This window comes from Equus caballus, chromosome 14 (assembly GCF_041296265.1).
Source record: "Equus caballus isolate H_3958 breed thoroughbred chromosome 14, TB-T2T, whole genome shotgun sequence".
Classification (NCBI taxonomy): domain Eukaryota; kingdom Metazoa; phylum Chordata; class Mammalia; order Perissodactyla; family Equidae; genus Equus; species Equus caballus.
In genome coordinates, this window is record NC_091697.1 from 109,041,888 (window position 1) to 109,064,086 (window position 22,199).

Sequence of the window (22,199 nt, forward strand, 5' to 3'; positions counted from 1 at the left end):
CCTGGGAACCACCTGCATACACTTCAGAATCGGCTTCCAAGGGAACCCAACCCAAGACATGGATCATGGTGAAGAAGTTTGAAAAGCTAGTCTTGTGGTATAGAGCAAAGCACATCATACCGCTTTTATTTTATTGTGGTAAAATATATATAGGTTTACCATTTTAATCCTTTTTAAGTGTACAGTCCAGCAGCATTAAGTACATTTGCAATATTGTGCAACCATCACTGCCATCCATTTCCAGAGTTTTCTCATCTTCCCAAATTGAAACTCTGTCCCCATTAAACTATAACTCCCTGTCCCCCTCCACCCAGTAGCTGGCAACCACCGTTCTATTTTCTGTCTCTGAATCTGACTCTAGGGACCTCACATAAGCAGAATCACAGTGTTTGCCTTTTGTTGACTGGCTTATTTCACTCAGCATTATGTCCTCAGGGTTCCTCCAGGATGTAGCATGTGTCACGATTTCTTTTCTCTTTGTGGCTGAATAATTTTCCACTGTGTGCAAAAGCCTAGACCTCTTTTTTTTTTTAAATTAGATTATTTTATTTGAGGTCACGTTGGTTTATAACACTGCAATTTCAGGTGTACATCGCTAGATTTTAGTTTCTGTATAGACTGCGTCATGTTCACCACCCGCAGTCTAGTTTTTATCCTTCACCATACACATGTGCACCTTTACCCCATTTGCCCTCCCCCCAATCCCTTCCCCTCTGGTAACCAGCAATCTGTTCTCTCTGTCCATGTATTTGATTGTTTATCTTCCACATATGAATGAAATCAGTGTTTGTCTTTCTCTGTCTAGCTTATTTTGCTTAACATAATACCATCAAGGTCCATCCATGTGGTCACAAATGGCACGTTTTTGTCTTTTTTATGGCTGAGTATTTCGGGGGGTGTGTGTGTATCAGATTTTCTGTATCCATTCATCCATTGACGGGCAGTGGAGTTGCTTCCACGTCTTGGCTATTGTGAAAAATGCTGCAATGCACATACGGATGCATAAGTCTCTTTGAATTGTTGATTTCAAGTTCTTTGGATAAATGCCTGGTAGTGGGATAGCTAGGTCGTGTGGTATTTCTATTTTTAATTTTCTGAGAAATCTCCATACTGTTTCCCATAGTGGCTGCACCGGTTTGCACTCTCACCTGTAGTGTATGAGGGTTCCCTTTTCTCCACACCCTCTCCAACACTTGTTTCTTGTCTTAATTATGGTCTTTCTGATGGGTGTGAGGTGGTATCTCGTGGTAGTTTTAATTTGTATTTCCCTAATAATTAGTGATGTTGAATATCTTTTCATGTGCCTGTTGGCCATCTGTGTATCTTCTTTGGAAAAGTGTCTATTCGTATCATCTGCCCATTTTTTGATCGAGTGGTTGGTTTTTTTTTGTTGAGTTGTATGAGTTCTTTATACATTTTGGAAATTAACCCCTTGTCAGATAGATGATTTGCAAATACTTTCTCCCAGTTGGTGGGTTGCCTTTTTGTTTTGTTGATGGTTTCCTTTGCTGGGCCCTTCTTCTCATCCAAATTCAGTCCACTAAGTAATGGCCAGTTGCTGTGGGAGACTGCCACTGACCCCTCAGGTCAGCAAGGGGAACAGGCGTGTTCACAAATGAACTTCACTGGACACCAGGAAGCAGGTCCTGACCAGACATCGAATCTGCTGGTGCCTTGATCTCAGACATCCAGCCTCCAAAACTGTGAGAAATAGATGTCTGTGGTTTCAGCAGACTGGTCTTTGGTATTTGTTACGTAGGCTGAGCCGACTGAGACAGCCTGATAAGAGCGGTGAAGGGAGCAGAGGCCAGCATTGTTGCTTACTGACAGGAGTAAGCTTGATTTTCACCAAGCAGCACCTGCTAAGCTGTAGGTCAGGGTTTCCCTTTGAAGGAACATGGAAGAGGAAATCTCCGAGGTCATTGCTGTCCTTGCCCTTTGGTCCTGTCCTTGTAGAAAGCTAAGACTGCTGGCTGGGGAAGGGTACAGCAGGAGAGTCTTTCCCTGCTGGATTTTGCTGGTGTGGCCCCAGCACACGCTGGCTGCTCCCTTCTGTAATGTTATTATTAACTATTTGTCCATAGTATTGTTAGTAATCACTATTAACTTGTTTATTAATAGGTCATTAATAATCACACTGCTTTCACTTTCGAAAGTGTCCTAATTGGGAAAAATGAATTACCACTTTGGCCAAAGGATTATTTTGAAATAGAGACAATTAAAATAGCACATGCAAGAAGGGCATTCCAGTCTCCCTTTTTTCTTCCTGAAGACAGGAGTTAAAACTCCTATGTGAAAGATACCCAACCTGTACCAGGAGAAAAGAAACAGTCTTATCATCAAGGATGGGAAGTTAAGACCAAGGAGGATTCTGCACAGACCATGTTACAAAATTCGCATCTTCCTTTGGTCTCTCCATGTGTTTTAGTTACTTTTCCACAATTGTACTCTTGGTTCAACCTGGAATAAAAGCATTTAGGTTTTGCCACTTCTGTGGGTCTTCATTTCCTTCTGAGGGCTTCTGTGTACATGTAAAAATGTATGGTTTTTTTTTCCTGTTAATCTGTCTTATGTCAATCTAATTTTCAGGCCCAGGTGGAGACCCTAAGAGGAGGAAGGTAAAATTTTTCCTCCCCTACACTCTCAAAAACATTTTGCTCAATGACAGAAGCCCCACACAAAAGGCCACATAGTGTATAATCCCATTTATATGAAACATCCAGAACAGGCGAATCCATAGAGACAGAATGCAGATTAGTGGTTGCCTGGAGTTTGGGGCAGGGGGAATGGGGTGTGACTGCTCATGGGTTTGGGGGGGTCTCTTCTTTGAGTGACGAAAATGTTTTGGAAGGAGATAGAGGTGGTGGTTGCACCGCATTGTGAATGTGCTAAATGCCACTGAGTTGTTCATTTTAAAATGCTTAACTTAAGTATGTGAATTACACCCCAGTTAAAACACACTCACACATACACACACACTACAAGAAGGATCAGCTCGTCGGGGACATTTACAGGATGGTCTATTGGCTGTAAATCCTTCTTCCATCCAGGTAGATGCCTTGGGGCTCTGTAGCCGCATATCTCCCGGTTTTCCATGCACTGTGGTTGGGTGGCCGTTTTCCCATGTCCTCCCCATGGTGCTTTCTGCATTTTGTACTAGCAGGACCTGCTGTGGTCAGCAGTGTCCTGGCCAGCATCTGCCTGCCCTCAGCCTTTCCAACCGAGCCATCCTCTTGGGAAACGCTGACCGGCCGTGCCCACCAAGTGGAGGAACTGGAGACACACTGGTTGGTCCAACTACATCTTCCTGTCTACGAGGCAGTTCTCCCTGGACTGGCAACAGCTTAAGCGTGTCAGGAGCCACAGTCCTTTGGGATTCTGTGCACGTGTGTGGCAGGAGCCCCTGATATCTCCTGTCCAGCCCAGACACCTTCCCAGAGATTCCACTCTCTTGTCAAAATCTCCCATGAGGACCCATAACCATGTCTGCTAGATGAGAGTCCGTGGCTCTACCATCCTAGAGTGTAAGGTGGTTGGAGGATTAATGCATAAAAAACACCCAGCAGTGGCCAGGCCTATGAGCTAAGAACTCTTAGCAGCGGACCCACCACAAACAGGCTCAGTCAATATGTGTCACCCACTAGGCTCCACCACTGTAATGAGTCACATAACGTCTCTGAGCTCCGATGGCCTCTTATAAAATGTGCAGAGGTGTCGCTTCACAATGCCTTTGGAAAGCATAAATATTTGCAAAAGTGTTCTGGAAACAATGAACCTCAATTCATATGGAAGGCAATAGCATTACACTATGATGGGAAGAAATGTAGGATGCAAAACCGGGACCAGTGGCAGCTGGGTAAAAAAGTCATGCAGGAAAAAAATTAGAAAGCAACTGTTAAAAAGATTAGCCAAAACCTACCTGGGCATGGCAGTCGGCAGCCTGCAGTTGAAACACAGGTCAACGCAAACCTTTCAGAAAATTTCAGGACCAGGTTCCTCCTGGCAGGGTTCAGAAGGGGCATCTGGCCGGAGAACAAGAGCAGCCAAAGCATGAGGGGCCCAGGAACCCAGAGGGAAGCTGCTGGAACGAGGCCCCAGAACAATTTGTGTTTTCAAAAGCCCGCTTTTTCACAGGCTGGTGAGTTGACCCATGTTCCTGGTTTTCTTAACTCACTCCAGGCATCAGTTAACAGGCACCTACAGACTTCTCAATCTCTGTCTAAGTTTGGAATTAGCCAACATGGGTCCCAGGTGAGGGGAAGATTGTGGAAGAGCCAGGATTGAGTGAGGGGGACTGGAGGTCAGCAGTACAGAGGAAGGTCACTGGCCAGCAGCTTCTGCACAAAAGACCATCCTGGAAGCTCACACGTTTTGCAGTGTCTCCGTTCTCTCTCTTCCCTTTGCCTCCCTCATCCCGACTGGGGCATGCTGACTCCACAGGTGGTGCTGGGCCAGGCTCTGGGAGACTGGATTAGGTCTCACGTCTGGGGTCAGTTGTGCCAGACTTCATTTGAGGCCATGGCCACTTCGAGAGACCAGGAGCCCTACCTAGTTACGGTTCTGGGTTGTGCAGTTTACAACACAACGTGGGAGAAGAAGGCAAGTGAGAGAAGGGGAGGAAAAGGTTTTTCTCCACCCTGTTAGGGTCTCTGGCTGGGTCTTAAACTGACAAAGACAGATGAACAGGCGAAAAGCAGACACATTTATTTAATATGTTTTAGGAGACAGAGAATCCTTTGTAAGGAAATGAAGATCCAAAGAGACAGACCTGAGTATTTTATGCTGGGTTTGAAGAGGGGGCAGTTAGAGGAACAGGACAGCTTCAGGAGCATGAGGTTGGTGAAGTGAATAGGGGGGAAGAGCGAGGCCCATTCAGGTTCTGGGCATCTTGTCTTCCACGATGAAGATGCTCTTTTCTTCGGACTACAGAGAGGGAAGCTCTCACAAGAGGGTTTTGTGACCTGCTTCAGGAGAGGAGTGCAAGGGCTGAGGAGATCAGAGAGCTTCTGCTGTTTCCTCAGATTGCTTCAGCTTAACATACTTGATGTGGCAAGGTGCCACATTTTGGGGTAGTGTGTCCTGAACTGCATCATGAGCTAACAGAAAGCTTTCTGTTCTAGATGGGAGCATTACAAGCAGCATTGGTGAGAAAGGCCTATGTGAACCAGAAGGATGGAGTCTGGGTAGAATCTGGCACTAAGCCCAGCTCTTTTCCTGGGGTGATTTTTGCTCAGGACTGGGTGCCTGCTGCTGACCGCGTGGGCCCAGGCTTCAGAGAGCATTCCTTGGTGGGTGCCCCGGCATACCTATTCCATACCCCTGTTACAACGTGCCCATGTGTGACCCCAACTCAACACAGCATTCTGGTGGACGACTGAGCACCGACCACTGTGGCCCAACTCGAGCACCTGCTGTGCACCAACAGTGAGGCATATGTCTCTCCTACCAAAGGGCCATTGCCACTGCTGTTGCAGTTTGTGTGCCAGTCTCAGCTTTCAGACTTAAGATGCACAAAGTCTTGGAAATACAAGGATAGAGGAAAGGACACGTGCCAGCAGCTCTTCTCTTGGCCTTGTGGGTGGCTCTGAAAAGCGCCTTTGCTGTCGCAGCAGCATGGCCTGGGTGTCCAGCAGAACGCTGCCCTGAGCTGCTGATCGTTACCACCTTAACAACCTACTTCCAGCAGCTAGGCATCTCCGAGGCAGGCACAGGGAGAAGGGAGAGCCGGCCTTTATACTCGGGGAGCGCCCCGCTGCATGCTGTGACCACCAATGGGATGAAGGTGCCCTGCATCCCGGGAGCCCCATTGGCTGTTCTGCGACGGCAAATCCTGAGGCTTCTCCAATCAGACGAGACCCAGGAAATCGCTTCATCTGCATACGGCGCGGGCCCGGAGAGCGCGGTGCTGTCCTCCCTGTGCTCGGGGCACGCGTTCTTGGAGGTGGCCCTATCCCCGGAAGGGAAAGCAATAGGCGTTTCGGCTCGTCCACACTCCTCAGGTCCCCGTGCACGCTCTGGTTTCCTCCGAGGCTGGTGGCACCGGCGGCCGGGGGGGGCTTGCGGGCCCCCACGGGGCTGCGGCCGGGACGGGGCCTCTAGGGGCCGAAGAAACACCGAGCCCGGGACGGGCTGGCCTTGCTCGAGAGCGTCGCCTTACTGCTGTGCGCCGGACCCCGGAGGTGGCGGGGCGCTGCGCCCCAGCTCTCCGCAGGGGGGCGGTCAGCCTGCGCTCGGCCGGCCGGGGCCGGGGCCCGGGGCAGTCCCCGCAGACCCGCTCGCTGTCGGGAGACGAGAGTGGAGTTGTGCAGGCTGGCGGAGAGCACAGCCTTTAAGATTAACTAAAGAAAGGAGTCTGCGCGCAGAGGCCACTAGGAGCCGTGCCGCGTGGAGGGAGAGACGCCATTCTTAGACCAAACGTGTGGGGTTGAGAACTTAGACAAGAGGATAGTCTTCTTCTGCCAAATAGGGGACCTGAGGAGTCGACGTCTAGGACCGACGTGGTCGGTTTTCTGATTTTTGTTTAAATCTGCCTACTTCTATTTGTGCAAAACTGTCCTTAGGAGGTTGTTACCGTGTCCTGTGAGGGTTTAAGTTTGACCGGTTGATGTACTCGGTCATTTGTTGTGTTGATGACAATGTTTTAATTGACATTTTTTCATTTCCAAATGGTTCTGTAAACACTTGTCGAGTAGAAGTGGCTCACTAGCACATCGCTCTTCAGGAACGGAGGTTTAACAAAACCCGGGAGTCCAAAAGATGATCTCTTTTTTCACAAGAAAAAAAAGGACTTCGGGGTCTTTGTCTGACAAATTATCTATCTCCAAAGTGAGTAAGGTTCCGGTTAGAAAACCGGCACCGGCACCGCAGCTCTGCGCCGTCTGACTGCGAAGGTGGGGCGTGGAGGGAGCCGCTTTACCGCTTTCCTCAGCGCGATGGGAACGCGTGGGAACCTCGCTTCCCGAGTAACTTCTGCTGTCACCTAGTTTGTGGCCCTTCATCCCCTCCAGGGCACCTGCCTTCCCCTGAGAAAACGCTAGGCCCTGCGTCTTCGCACCTGCCCACCCGACCCGCGTGGGAACAGCTGCTTCCGCTCCTCGCACACCTGAGGGGGTGGGGTGGGGGGATGTCCAGGGCAGGGGGCTTCCGAACTGCTGTCGCTGGGATGCCTGCAGGACCGCGAGTCTAAGACGGAGAAAGAAGACACTCGAGGTGGGAGGGCACAGCCTCCTGAGTCTCAAGGTGGGGGTCGCGGGGAGAGTCCCCACTATCTCAATGATGTCACGTTGCCAGAGAGTGTAAGAGGGCACTGTGCGTGCGCATTAGAATAGGAAAGTATTCCTTGTTTATTGTCCGGGCTCCCAGCGTTCTCCCAATGCTTATCGCTTTAACATGCAAAAACTTCTAAGGTTCCCTCCACACACACCCGGACACCCAGGTTTGAGAAAGAGCTAGTTACAGAACCAGCTAACCCCTCCTTACAGAAAACCCACAGTAACTTAAAGTATCTTGGAGCCTGACTTCCTTCCCCAGGACGACCAAGGCGTCCCCCCTCCGGGCCGTGCACCCCAAGATGCAACTGCCTGGCATCTTGGTTTTTCTCCTGCTCTGTTGGTATTCCATTTACCCCTCATTCTCCGCCCTACAGGCAAGTACCCCATTTATCAGTGTGTTCTTGGAAACACGAATTGCTGTGTCCACATTTTAAATTTAGGGCAAGAATGCTGTTTTGCACTTCACTGTCTTATTTTTGTGGCTCAGCACGGCACCCTAAACCCCAATATGACTCCCTGTACCTCTCTGTGGCAGGGCTGCGGTGTTCTCCGTGTCCTCCATCCCCCACTTGATCTCCCACCTCCCCCACTGAGGGCCATGGGCCCTGCCAGCCCCTCGGTGGTGCAGCCAGCTCCTGTGTGTGCATCATCTTGTGGGCCTAGAGAGGACACCTTTGGAACTGAAGACCTGGGAGTGGGGTTGCTGGGTCCAGGCTCACCATGCCCTCAATCTGATGACATCTGGCAACCACTGCTGCAGAACTCAACAGCAGTGTGGGGGCGGGGAAGCTTGCCCATCTCCACAGATCCAACAGTGCAGCAAAGTCCTTGCTCCTATGGTTGTATGATTTCCCTTGCTCCAAAAACAGAGTTTGAGCAAATGCCAGCCCTGATGGCCTAGTGGTTAAGTTCAGTGAGCTCCACGTTGGCGGCCCAACCCACCTTGGGTTTGCTTCCCAATCGTGGAACACACCACTCATCTGTCAGTTGCCATGCTGTGGCGGTGGCTCACATAGAAGAACTAGGACTTACAACTAAAATATACATATATGTAACGTGGCTTTGGGGAGGGGAAAAAAAGGAAGATTGGCAACAAACGTTAGCTCTGGGTGAATCTTTCCCAGCAAAGGGGGAAAAAAAGCTAATCAAAAAACCCAAAAAACAAAACAAAAGCTCCAAGTTTGAGCACCTCCACCTTGGCTTCTGAGCCGCCTGGCTCCTCCTCTGCAACTGCTCCTCCACCACTCCAGCTGCTTTAGGCTTTTCTTGATTTGTGGGAGTTCCTTGCAGTCTTAGTATGAACCACGTTGGTCTCGACACTACAAATTTCTTCTACTGCTTCATCTGTCTGTATTACTCTGGCCATGGGACACTGGGTTGAGTAGAAGAGGCATTTTTTTTTTAAAGATTTTACTTTTTCCTTTTTCTCCCCAAAGCCCCCCAGTACATAGTTGTATGTTCTTCGTGGTGGGTCCTTCTAGTTGTGGCGTGTGGGACGCCACCTCAGCATGGTCTGACAAGCAGTGCCATGTCCGTGCCCAGGATTCAAACCAACGACACACTGGGCCGCCTGCAGCGGAGTGCGCGAACCTAACCACTCGGCAGCGGGGCCAGCCCCCAAGAAGAGGCATTTTTATAAGATCAACCATCTCACCTGAGGAAACCATTTGAAGCACCTAGTGACCCCAGCCTGCCTGCTGGTGGCAGAAAAGTGCAGCACCCTATCAAACTACTGTGGGTGGTTCTTGTGTTCCAGGACTCCAGTCTCCCATGGAGAGCAGAGCTGGGGGACATTCACCAGCAACCACCAACAGTGAAGAGGGTGGGCATCAGTGCACTCGTCTGCAGAGTGTAGCCCCGTCCTCAGGACCGGTGATAACCCTGCAGCCTGCCCCATCCTCCCCTGCAGCTTACACCCTCAGAAGCTGGCCTGCTACTAGGACACTGGAGGCAGCCCAGCCTCTCCCTAGAGTTCTCCGCATGTCTGCTGTGCACATCTAGGCAGGGTGCCCCCTTGTCCACGTCTTCCAGAACCAGTTCTGATGGACAGCTCCCGTGGTGGCATCCCAAATATCTGCCTTTCCGCTTCCTCAGTAACAGGGATCCAGGTCTCCTCCAACCTCCCGAGGCTGCAAACAAGACCAAGGTGCCACATTTTGGGGTGGTGTGTCCTGAGCTAACATCATGAGCTAACAGAAAGCCTTCTGTTCTAGATGGGGGCATTAAAAGAAGCGTTGGTGAGAAAGGCCTCTGTGAACCTGACATTCAGAGCTGCTGAGTGGCAGCAGGGCCTCGCTGGACTTGAAGGCCATCCGTGCTGGAGGCGTTTCTGGCCTGCGGGACACAAGCCCAGCAGCTCCCTCCTGTGTCCCCACCACATCAGGGACAGGGTTATTTATAAGGCTTACTCGGCCAAGGTCACATGGCTCGCTGAGACGATTAACTTGTCACTCTTTCCTACACAACCAAGCAGGTTTTCCCACTCTCTGCTCATCACTCTCACATAGACGGTGTGTGTGGGAGCAGGCGAGATGGCCACCAACACTCCGTCAGCAAGAAAGAGCATCCATGCAGGCGTCCCTCCCATTTCTCCCCAGCACCCGGCACCCATGGGTATCACCTTTCCGGGCTGTGCCCCGGCGCTGGCTGCCCACTGGTCTCCACCCAGCTGACTGAAAGGGGAAGGAGGCAGGCAGCCCCCTGCTCACTTGGGGCAACTGGGAGGCGGGGGCTCATCAGAGAGCAGGCCCACCTACAGAAGCCCCTGCCTGGGGTAGTGCTGAGATGAGGGCAGCCCCAAAGTCCGGTGACTCTGACAGCTGCAGCTTCATGTAAAAATGGACATTGGTCACAGAGCTGCACATTAGGGGCAACTTGCAGCCCCACCATCCTGAACATCTGTCTGTCTATATTCTTGGATCCCTGGCCCCGTCTCTGTGCAGCATGCCTGTTACTTGAACTAATCTAAACAACAACGCTACCACTAAGTCACAGGTTTTGCTAAATTTGTCTAGCGGAGGAAAGAGGAAGGGATGCCAGAAGCACAGCGACACAAACCTCCAGTGAGGCCTGGGGGTGACCCCTCACCCCAGGAAAAACGCTCCCATCAGCAAGGGGCGGATGGATGATGATGCTAAGAAACTGCCAGTATCCGAGGAACGGGTGATGGAGGGACAAGAAAACAGACGAGTGAACGCACAGGGAGGAGAGGGACAGAACCACGAGGATACAGTGCTGGGACGCACAGACCTCAGGGGGACCCCAAGGGGCCGTTTCTGAGGACAGACTTCAAGCTGTAGTGTAGGTTTGTGGGGGGGACATGCTGTCGGGGGCCTTGAGCAGGAGTGACAGGTCTGACCCACCGGGGCACCCTGGACCTTCCTTTCCTTTGACGCTTACCCCAAATTTAACCCTAACTGGCATGCCTGATGCATGGGCAGGGCTCTGCAGGCCTGGTGCGCATGTCCAGCAGAATGGCGGTCGTGGGTGGCATTTAAGACAAGTGGGTGCCAAGTCCAGACAACCCAGGCTGCCTGGCGACCACGATCGAGAGCCAGAGAGACCCCAGGCAGATCTGACAAGACTCAGCAGCAGCAACAAGAGCTTTATGAAGAGAGGAACACACTCAGGTTAACCTCCCCGACACGGGGCTCTGAGGTGAAATATTCACAGCCTGGAAACATGAACACCCGGACGAAAGGGACACTCTGCCGAGAGTCGTGATCTGAACAACCCCAGGTGGGCGTCCACACCTAGGTGAAGACCCTCAGGGAGCGAAGGGTGAAGGGCACTATGGGTCCGGAAGGAGGTGGATGAAGGAGCTGCTGTGGGCCATGGGTGGAGTGAGTGTCCTCTGCCTGGAGCCCGGTGGATCACTGCATGGAGAAAGAGAGAGGGAGAGAGACAGGCGGCTGCTATCCTGGAACCCAGGCGACGGACGCCCCAGCTCCACCAGCCGCAGGTGTGTCCCCAACACTCGGAGCTGATCAACCAGCTGTGCCAAAAGTGAGATGACACCTGTCCTCCCCAAGGACTGAAGGACAGGGCTGCTGGCCCCCGGATCAGACACTGCAGTCCACAGAACCCAGTCCCACCCCTCTGGGGGTGCCCGCCACTGCTGGACCCCACGGCCTGCTCCTGCCTGTGGAGCCCCAGGGTGGGACAGTGGCCAGTGCTTTAATATTGGGGTACAAGACCCTCCTCTCAGCAAACAGTCTCCCCCACGGGGAGGCCAGAAAATCTCCTGGATTACTCATTCCTGAAACTCAGCCCCAAATGAATTAAGGTGGTGACCTTTAGCTTTCTTTCTTGGTGAGCTTCCCCCTGCCACTTCTCACACCGGTGCCCATCTGCCCTCCCTGACCACCAGGATGGGACGGGGTGCCCACCTGGAGCAGCATGCTGAGGCCCAGGTTGCGGTGCCTCCTCTCCAGCTCCGACACGGCCTGCAGCAGGGACCTGAACCTCTCCGCCGGGTCGGCGTCCTCATCCTCCAGGGACCCCTCCTCTTTCTCTGCCTCCTGGAGGAAGCGCTCTTCCTCCTCAGCAAAGAAGGCCCGAAGCTTCCTGTAGTCCGTCAGAGCCTTCTTCCTGCGGTCCATCACATGTCCCTGCAGGGCGGGTGGGCAGCAGGGAGGGACACCTGTGTCCTCGGGCAACACCCTGAGACCCCCACCCCACCACTGACCAGCTTGGGGAGGAGAGTTGAGTTTACTGCAAAGCACTCAGCTGTGAACTGAGACCCTGACAGAGAGGGTCAGGGCACACACCAATGTCACCTTGACAGGCGGACCCCAGACCCCAAGCCCACCCCCACTTGCCTTCCACACGGCGGCAGCAGACTCAGCCTGGCCGTGCAGGTCCCGTGCATCATTCAGATCCTTCCTCATGATCTCCACAGACCCCTTGTTCTCCTAGAGAGAAACGCTGGTTACGCGGTGGGGGCCCCATCTGAAGGTTGGGGCCCCCTCAGCCCAGTCTGCTAACAGTCTGAGCAGAAGTCAGGCCCCAGCAGGTGGTCTTGGCCTGCTGACACTGTGGAAACACACTGAAGGCACTAGGGGGGTCTTAACAAACCCACTAAGCTCTCTCCATCAAGTCTGACAGAAAAACCTGTGCTAAGGCTCTAACCAAGTAACGAGGCAAGACAGTTCCCTCAGATCCCGTGTTACTGGCACCAGCCAAGAGATGGAGGGTGGCTCTTTTGGGGTGAGCATGGCCACACCAAGGGCCTGTCCAGTTGCTGTGCAGTGACCGGATGGGTGGCATCCACCAGCAGGAGAACCCAAGCTGCAGTGCCCCTGCCACCTGCTCCAGCCCCAGTGCAGCCGCTGGTCACCACCCCCAGTGCTCAAGCAAGGACCGCAGGACCCACCCCGACAAAGGAATCCTCAACCGCCACACGGATTGTTTTGGGACCAAAGGCTATCACTGTGCCCTCCCCCCACCCAACACAGGCAGGTCTCAAAGTCCCCGCGATCTCTCTAACATGGAAGGCTTTGACCCAGGGTTAGGTGCCCCATGCAACGGCCCGAGAGCACAACGGAGAAGATTCCAGAACGGAGTGGGTGGGGGAACCCCGGGACGGCCGACAGCGGGTGAGACGGCGGAGTTGTGGGGGCTCGCGCCTTGGCAGACCGAGGGGCTGACGGCCTCAGACCTCGTCCCCAGGACTGAACCCGGGGCAGGGGGGACGCAGGGTGACGTTATATCTGGGGGCGCGGGAGTGAGGCGCCGGGGGAATGGTATGGGGGGCGGCGTCGGCAGCAGAGCGCCTAGGCGGGTGGGGGAAGAGACAGGACGGTCCCAAGAGGGTAACTCGGGGAGGAGGAAGAGATGGGGGGAGCGGTGACAAGGGCGCCGTCCGGGGCGGGGATCCGGGGTTGGGGTTGCAGATGCGGATGGGGGTGGGGAGGGCCCCGCACCTTGCCGCGCAGCGCCTTCCTCCAGCGCGGCTCCCATTCGGGCGGCTCGGGCCCCGCGGCCATGCGGCAGGCGGCGCAAAGCGGGCCCCCGTCGGCGCGGCACAGGAGCTGCAGCGCCGCCTCGGAGGCCGGGCCGTCGCGCGCGGGCGCCGCGGCCGCCTCCTCGAGCGCCAGCAGGCGGCGGCTGAGCGGCGGGCGGCCGGGCTCCACGGCGCGCTGCCAGCAGTCGTCGGCGCACTCAGGGCACGGGAAGGGCCCGTCCTCCTCGGCCCAGAAGCGCACCACGCACGCCCGGCAGAAGCGGTGGCCGCAGTCGGCGCGCACCGGCTCTCGGGGCGCGCGCTGGCACAGGGCGCAGGCGGCCTCGGCGGGGCCCGCGGGGAGCGCCAGGGCGGCGGCGGCGGGGCCCTCGGGGAGGGCGCGGGCGGGGGCCGGGCGCGGGGCGGCGGAGCGCCGGGGACGGGGCCGCGGGCACCGGGACGGAGAGTGCGCACGGGAGCGGGCACGGAACAAGGATGGCGACAGGGACGTTGGGGCCCCACGCAGGGTCCTGGCAGCAGCGCGCTCCACCACGCAGGGTCCTGGCAGCGGTGTACCCCAGCCAAGGTCCTGGCAGCGGGCGCCCCACGCGCCCGGGTCCTGGCAGCGGGGCGCTTCTCGCTGCCGCCCGTCTGCCGCTCCGCGTCCTCGCACCCTGAAATCTTACAGGGACTGGCCTTTCCCCCATAAATGACTGGAGGGCGAGTGGGAAACAAAGGTTTATTATTTGGAGAGTCCATTTTAAAAGTCTTTTGTGTAAGCTGCCAGGACCCGAGCAGCGCTTGCACACGCACACAGCCCCCCGCGGCGCAACGTCCACGCGGGGCGGGCGGGGCTGAGGCCGGCGGCGCGGGCCTCCTGCGCGTGCGCCTCCGCGCCGACCGCCCCGCGTGGGCCTGCGGGCGGGCCTGTGGCGCGCGCTCGCCCTGCCTGGGCCTCCCGCGGGGGCCGCCCCGCGAGCCTCCGTCCCGCAGCGGGGCGGGGGCCTGGAGTCCACGGCCCCTCGCGGCCGGGCGCGGGGCTCCGGAGGCCGGGAAGCGCCCCTTGACTCCGAGCGGAGGTGTCCTAGGAGACCCGCAGCCATGGCCCCAGGACGTCTGTTAGCTTTTCTTTGGGGAACAAAAAGGTCTCTGGGAGGACCGATCTGTTTTTTACTTTGGAAGCAACCAATCGCGCAGGTAAAAAAAGTTCACTGTAATTTGGCATTACGTGATTTTTCAATTCTTTAAAAAATGTATCTGTCATTCCATAGAAGTTCAACATTTTCCGAGGTATTGCTTTCCGGTTTTGTGGGAGTTTTTAAAAATCTGGTATATACTTGGAAATGCACTAAATGGGCAGTCGGAAGCGTGGCTGGAGAGCTGGGTTTTGTCCTGTGCGGTGGTGGTCAGAAGGAGAAAAGCACTGGATGATTTGTTGGGTAAACTAGGAACGTGGTCTAGAGAAAAGTAAAAAAAAAAAAAAGAAAAGAAAAAAAGTCACTTGAGTAAACTCCATTAATCTTGTGAGAGGGAAACATAACCAGGCACAATCACTAACGGCAAACTAGAGAAATTTCAGCCACAAATACACAAAGGGTTCATCAAATTTGGTACAGAAAAGTACAATGGAAAAATACGTGCCCCCACCGATGTGATTTCTCTGTCCACAGAAAAAACACAAATGCCAAGTAGACGTGAGAAAAAATAGACACTCTGACCGGTTGTTAAGAAATAGGGACACAAATGAGATTTTTTTTTTCCGCTATTGAGTTAGCAGACCCCAAAAACCTGATTTTGCAGATACTGTTTCTGGGAGGCAATGTAACAATATGTATTAAGGACCTGCAGATTTTTCATTACCTTTGGAATTCCTTTTCTCAAAATGTGTTCTATAAAAATAACCCAAAATAAAAGCAAATAAAGCGTTTTTTGGTTTGGTTCGGAGAAATGTTTGTCATATCACTCTGGAAAAAAACAAAAACCTTAAAGTTCCAATGGTAGGGGACTGGCTCAGCAAATTGTAGTAGCCACCAATCTGAAAATGAGTGCACAAGAGACTTGTGGAAATGAGGAACAGCAAACGTTTCATAGCCCTATTCCCTCTCCCAAGTACATTGTGGAGTTTGTTCCCCACACCAGGCGATTCTCTACGATACCACTGGGTGTCCTACGATTTAACTCAGCACTGACCTTGCTAGCCTGGAGATCGCATCCCAGGTTGGGGTCAGTCTTCCAAGACTCGCCCCACTTCAGACGGAATCCCAGGTCCAGGTGTCACCTGTGCATCTGAGGGCATGGCTGTGGAGCGGAGGTTCCAATCGTGATATCACACCGTCCTTCTTCCTTAATGCCAGCAGAATCCGAGTTGTGCAGCATCTGCACTTCCAAGGCGGGTTGAGAGGAGTCACCCTGCACTTCTCCCCCAGCCTCCTCTTCCACACCCTCCTCTGCACCCTCCAGGTGAGAGATTTAGCAGGTGCTGTTAGAGGACAAGGTTGGGGGGGGGCGGAGAGGCGCATGCTCTCCCTCATCTGCCTCGAACCATCCAGAAAACTGAAGACTCCCACTTTCATGTCAGAGGCAGAATCGGAGCTGGTGGTGGTCTGGATTATTGCTCGGAATTATATTTAATAAAAACCCACAGGACAGTAGGATGCTTGCTGGTCTCTGGGTATCTTCGTGCTCTTGAATTCCCATCACTTTGAATAAGTCAGAAAATGCCTCACCACAAAAGGGCAGAACTCCAAATTTATTGGGTTCTAAACCATCTTTCTTTCTCTCAAACTTGTATTTTAATTGGATTGATATAAAATGTTCAGGGATTAAATTGGCAACTCTGAAAAAGTTCTCTTACAGAGAATATAAGAGTTTGATAAAGTTTTTTTAAAGGCAACCAAAATGCAGACCACCAGGAATAGAAAGTAAGGATTCTGAAGGGTATCAGAATCCGCCACTCCAAAATGTCCCCCTTCAGCATAGAGATTTGGAGCTGGAAGCAAGTGAGAATCAACAGATACAGAAAGATGCCTACCCGGGGCTCCTTATCTGACCAAAAGCAGAAACTTCTGAGAAATGAGAATTGCCATAAATGCCCTCTTGGGGGAAGTTTTATGGCCACGAAGGAGAAAGTCAGTGCCAAAATGGACCTGCACTAATAACCTTTATTGTCCATTAACTTCACCCAAATATTTACCTTCCCACAGTTTACCACCCTTGGAAGCCCCAAACCCTTTTTCTTTGTCTTGTCGCTTCTCTGTACATTTATTCTTTGTTAAGATGCTCTAGAAGCCCAAGTTCTAACCACCCCTTTGAGATACTCACCACTGAGTTTTCTCCTCCCTGATGTGTGCTACACACACTAATAAACCGTTTTTCTCTTGTTAATCTATTTTTTTGTCACTAATTTACGGGGCCCCAGCCAATGAACCTAAGACGGACAGAGGAAAATGTTTTTTCTTCCCCTAGAGTTTTAATTAGAGGAATTTGTAATTCCACATTTGCCTTGTGTATTTGTTGTGTGTGTTTTATTGCATTTCGGGTTACCCTATTTTAAGTTTTATTCTCACAAACCAGGGTGTACCGAAAGGGTTGGTAAAGAGACCCTCAGTGATGTGTGTAGGGGAAACAATTGAAGATACGAGGGTGGTCAGGTTAAGATTTGATTCCATGGAAATTTCCTGTCTGGCACATGGAAAAGAAATCGAAAGTAATTAATTTTCATAGCTCTCAAAAGGCAGAACTAGGACTAAGAAATACAACTTACTAGGAAGTAAATTTGAATTCATTGTGGTTGCGATATTGTGATTTATAATAAGAAGTATATATTCGGTCTCATCCCGTTCCTGGCACAGAGCTCCCTGGACTCTCCTGTGATGAGAGCCATAAAGGGGTCTTGACAGTCACAACCAGCCCCTGTCACCCACACCTCAGTTTACACTAACAAGGTGATTCTGGACAGCCCCTGAGGATGGGGCTGGTCGCCAGGGGAACCAAACACGTGATTAGAGGCCGGAGCTTTCAGTCCCACCCTGGAGCCCCGGAGGGGGGAGGGGCTGGAACTTCTGGATCACCAGTGGGCCATGATTTGATCAGTCTATGTGATGGAGCCTCCAGAAGACCCAAAAGGATGATTCCGAGAGCTTGTGGGTTGGTGGGCACGTGGAGGTGCCTGGAGGAGGGCAGTGTTCTCGGAGAGGAGGTGGGAGCGCGGGGCCCTTTCCTGGACCTACCCTGTGCGTCTCTGCACCTGGCGGTTCTGAGTTATATGCTCTTACAAGAAACAGGCAATCTGGGAAGCAAAATGTTTCCTGAGTTCTGTGAGCCGCTCCAGCAAACTTGTCCAACCGGGGAGGGGTCGGGGAGTCTCTGATCTGGAGCCAGTGGTCAGGTGCACAGGTGATACCTGGCATCTGAAGGAGGGGTGGTCTTGTAGGACTGAGCCCTTAACCTGTGGGATCTGACGCCACCTCAGGTTGGTAGTGTCAGAATGGAGTTGAATGGTGGGACCCCCGCTGGAGATGCAGAATTGTTTGGTGCTGTGGAGAAACACACCCCACTCCACACTGGAATTGGAGTCAATCCTTTTACAAACAAGAGCCCCTCTCTTTGAATGCCTCAACCAAAGTCCAGAGTGGGTGTTGTGCTGGTCACTGACGTCATGGCCATGACCAGAGAAAGGGCTTGAGTACCAAGCAGTCAGACCTCTCGTTGGGGGCTGGGCCTAGCACCAGCCAGAGACAGTGAATTCTGGGCAGGACTGGACTGCACAGAGTCATGTATCAGCCAGGGACCAGGGGAAGAAAAAGGGGAGATGATTAAGAGGACACTGGAAGGCCTTGGGGTCACCTGCTGGGCTGAGGAGCCAGATGGACATGGAGAGGACCTCTCAGGAGACATTTCAGGTAACTGCCACTACCACCCGCACCCTACAGCCCAGGAGCCAGGCCGGGGTCCAAATCGCTGCCAGGAAGCACCTGGAAGGTGTGCTGGCTGCAATCCCTGCCCTCCCCAGGAGCCTGCCAACTCCTAAAACTAATGATTAAACTTACAAATGGCGAATGTTAAGTTTCCTTGAACATTCCAGTGTTATAACAAACTTTGGACAATGTTCTAGGTTTTCAACTTCAAAATCACATCAAAACCAATTACTCAATTTTACATTTTAATTGCAATTATAACGCTAATCTTTTAGACATTTTAGATGTCAAAACTGTGAAATAATTTAAATCCTAAAAACCCTGGGGCCGACCCCGTGGGGCAGAGGTTAAGTGCACACGTTCTGCTTCTCTGCGGCCTGTGGTTCAATGGTTCGGATCCCGGGTGCAGACATGGCACCGCTTGGCAAAAGCCATGCTGTGGCAGGCGTCCCATGTATAAAGTAGAGGAAGATGGGCACGGATGTTACCTCAGGGCCAGTCTTCCTCAGCAAAAAGAGGAGGATTGGCAGCAGCGAGCTCAGGGCTAATCTTCCTCAAAAAAAAAAGTAAATAAAAGTAAAAACCCAAACATACTGATGGTATTTCTAAACTTAAATCAATACTAGTAATAATAATTCTAAGACTTTGAGCCACTATATATATTTACATATAAGTAAGTCTAAAACTATTACATTATCCCGACCCAAGCAAATTGGAGTTTCTTTCCCAGGGTCCTGACGGAATGATCGATAGGGCCCTAAGGAAGTAGAGAATAGGGCCCTGAGGGAGTGGACGATAGTGTGGGGACCTGAAATTGGCCACCCCAAGATATGTCTCTTTGGCATCAGGATTATTTGAGGCTGATTGCTTTTGATAAACTGGAACAGGGAAGGAGGCTCTGAGGAATGGAACTTGCCCTTTGTTAGCACACATTTGCATTTGTAAGGTAAATCTCTATCTGTAAAAGGTGCCTCCCTCTCTGTACCAGGAAGAAGAAAGGAGATGACCTTCTCTCTAGAAACTCTTAATCAATACCAAAGGCAAAGACTTAAATCTGCATTTTATTGTGCTAGTCTGGTAACCTCCTGTAACTGACTCCCCTCCCCCTCCCAACGTTGGCATTTCTTTAAGGATTAAGCATCTTTCCTTAGGGAAGGAACTGATTGCTGAGCTCACCCGTGATGGCCCAGCTCCAGACAATCGACTTGCCTCCGGCTACGCCCTCCGAGACAGCAGACCACTACCTGCTGTGTCCATCAAGCGCTGTGCTGACGGGGCAATCTTGTGACTATTGTGGGAGGGACATTTCAATCACATGTGAAACACCCTGTTTGGGGGTATATAACCACTATGTGCACCCCACTTCTTTGGTGCCCTTTCTTCCTTCGGGAAGAAAGGCCCCGGGCCATGGTTCCTCATAAAGCCTTGTTTAATTTTCTCTTGCTATTCTGTCTCATGTGAATTTAATTCGTTCTCTGGCCAGACGAACCCACATTTGGGGAGAGGAAATGTCCTCCTCCCTTACAATAGCATCTCGGCTCAGATCACAGGATGGGGTTGTCAGCTGTAACCTGGTTGTCCGTCGACTAGAGTGTGGACGTGAACTCAAGAGCCTGCTTCCAACCCTGTACATTCCTCAAACTCAAGAGCCACCTCTCGCAGTTCCGTCCAAAACTTGCAATATCTCGTCTCAGTGAGCTCGGGCTGCATAACAAACACCACAGGGGGGCTCAACCCACAGTGTTCATTGTCTCCCACTCCGGAGGCTGGAGGTCAGAGGTCCAGGCGTGAGCAGGGCCACTTCTTGCTGAGGCCTCTCCTTGGTGTGTAGATGGCCATCTCCTCCCCATGTCCTCACAGGGTCATTCATGAGGATCAAGGCTGCCCAGGAGAGAAGCTCAAGGTGACCTGCCCTACATACCTATCTGTATCATCCTCCAGGAAGCATAGGATGTCCTGACCTGATCCGATCTGATTCTTACCTAAAGTTATAGGACTACCCAATAACCAGACCCCACCTGCACTGATACCATTTTAAGGACTTTTTTTTTACATAATCTTTCCTTTGTCTTGTAAAGAGATAACTCACATACCTAAGTCTTAAATTTAGCCCTACCCTAATTGCATGCTTGCTCTCACTGCCCATGGGTCCTGTCCCCATGTTTGCAGCTCTTACTGCCCAAGGGTCCTGTCCCCATGCCTGCAGCTCTTCACTGCCCATGGGCCCTGTCCCCACGCTATTCCATGCTATTCTCTGAATGAAAGAGCACTACTGCCAGACCTCGAGAGTCCAAGAAATCTTTGTTTTGACTCCTCGACTCACCGAGCCCCCATCAGTCGTTCATCCACACGTGTGTCTTCATCTCCTTTTCTTATGAGGACACCAGTCACGTGGGGTCAGGGCCCAGCCCAGTGACCTCATTTTACCTTCATCACCTCTTTAAAGGCCCAGCCTCCAAGTCCAGCTCCATTCTGGGGTCCTGGGCATCGGGGATCCAACATGCGAGTTGGGGAGGGGCACAATCAGCCCACAACACTCCCCGACGCCCCGCGAGGGAGAGAGCACCAGGGCGCTTCCTTCCTGGCTCAACTTTGGGAATTTGGGTTCTTGCACACTCCAAGGATCGCACACTGAGCCATGTCCGTGACAGTCATCTCCCTGGAGATGGGACACAGGAGGGAGATACAAGTTGACAGCTCAGTTCTAGGAAAGGGGCCTCTTTCTAGGGCAGGACGTCAGCGGTGTGTCCTGAGCTCAGCCCTCCGATTCTGATTGTTGAGGCCCCTGCAGAACCAGGCTCCTCGGCTGCCCGCCGCAGGCGGACCACCTAGTCTCTCCTCAGCTGCCCGGAGCCCGGGTCAGGGTTGCCGGGTGAGCTGGTATTATTATGGACCTCCAGGTTCACTTTCCCAGAGTGCGGGGCCATCTGGATGGACGTAAAGAACAGGAGAAGGAGGACCCGGAGACGTAGACAGGGCACCCGCACAAGCAGCCCGGCGAGCAGAGTAGGGGCGCTCCCGGGAGAAGGGGCGGGGCAGCTACAGTGACCACGCCTTCTGCCTTGTGCATCCTGACCCCCTGACGCCAGGGGCGGACCCTGCAGGGACTGCCCCTCCCACAGCTGGCCAATTCCTGCAGGCAGGAAACAGCTCACCCAGAGCACGCCCTTCGAGTGCGAGCCCGCCGATGCAGAGCCCACACCCAGCGTCTCCCCTCACACTCTGGGCCACTGTCCCCCGTCCTCGTCGCCCCAGGGCAGGTTCCAGACAGCTGGGGACAGCCCCTACGGCCCAGAGCCTGCTGAAATTACTCAAACTAGCCAATCCTGAGCCTATTTGCCTTAACCTCACCTTTCCGCAGAAACCACAGCAAAGGCCTTGCCCACGGTTTCCCCTCACTCCTCTGCCTCCTGACAGACTGAGGGCTACTCCACGTGGCCCTGCTTGGTGTGGCTGTCCCCTCCTTTGGGATCTGTGAGGACAACAGCTATCTTTTCAATAACAGTCATGTCCTGATCTGTTAGTCTCACCATGCCTGAACACTACTACTACTAATAAAATCCCTATATTTTAAAACAGTGAGACAAGGCCCAGAGCCAGAGGTGGCAGGGGTGTGGCTGGGCTGCAAGCTCGAGATTTAGGGTGATTGTCCGGTGGCCATGTGCAGAGCAAGGGCTTATGTGGGAGGGGGATGTGACCAGGTTCCGGGACGTCCCAATGCCCAGATGCAGAAAAGTGGACTGGTTGTAGAGAGGCCAAGAGCAAAGATGGATGTTCTCGCGGATCTGGGGGGCTCATCCCAAATCCCTGCCCCTATGGGAACTGCACCAAAGCTGTCCTGGGGTGCTGGCCGACCCACGGAACCAGGAGGAGCAATGTGGTCATGGATGGGAACTGAGGCTGGAGCACAGGTGCCATCACCTGGGCTGTCTGTGTGTAGTGCCATCCCAGACAGAGACGTGGAGTGGACAGAAGCTCACGTTTGGGCCTTTGTGACTGCTTTTTAAATCCCTTCAGACACGGCCTGGTGCCTTCATTCAGCCCATCCTGGTAAGAACAGGTTATCTG

General features: G+C 52.8%; 1 protein-coding gene and 1 long non-coding RNA gene across 2 annotated transcripts; one reads left to right on the forward strand and one right to left on the reverse strand.

Annotated features, from left to right (window-relative positions):
- Positions 1-10,855: 10,855 nt before the first annotated feature.
- RNF187 (ring finger protein 187) lies at positions 10,856-13,922 on the reverse strand. Its single transcript, XM_023616977.2, has 5 exons — positions 13,902-13,922; positions 13,196-13,804; positions 12,092-12,184; positions 11,660-11,881; positions 10,856-11,146 (listed from the first exon to the last, which is right to left on the reverse strand). Exons 1-5 carry the CDS (start codon positions 13,920-13,922, stop codon positions 11,144-11,146), a joined length of 948 nt encoding a protein of 315 aa, XP_023472745.2. The 3' UTR covers positions 10,856-11,143.
- A 221-nt stretch (positions 13,923-14,143) lies between these two features.
- LOC138917388 (uncharacterized) lies at positions 14,144-19,575 on the forward strand. The gene is made up of 2 exons (XR_011425280.1): positions 14,144-14,412; positions 19,283-19,575. It is a non-coding gene; the product is annotated as an uncharacterized lncRNA (long non-coding RNA).
- The last annotated feature ends 2,624 nt before the right edge of the window (positions 19,576-22,199 follow it).

Excerpts from the sequence above, each read along its gene's own strand:
- RNF187 (XM_023616977.2), bottom strand. The coding sequence starts at position 13,922 with ATGGGGGAAAGGCCAGTCCCT. Across the intron at positions 13,805-13,901 it reads TGGGGGAAAGGCCAGTCCCT|GACCTTGGCTGGGGTACACC; the intron begins GTAAGATTTCAG and ends GCCCGCTGCCAG. Across the intron at positions 11,882-12,091 it reads CTGCTGCCGCCGTGTGGAAG|GGACATGTGATGGACCGCAG; the intron begins GCAAGTGGGGGT and ends CCCGCCCTGCAG.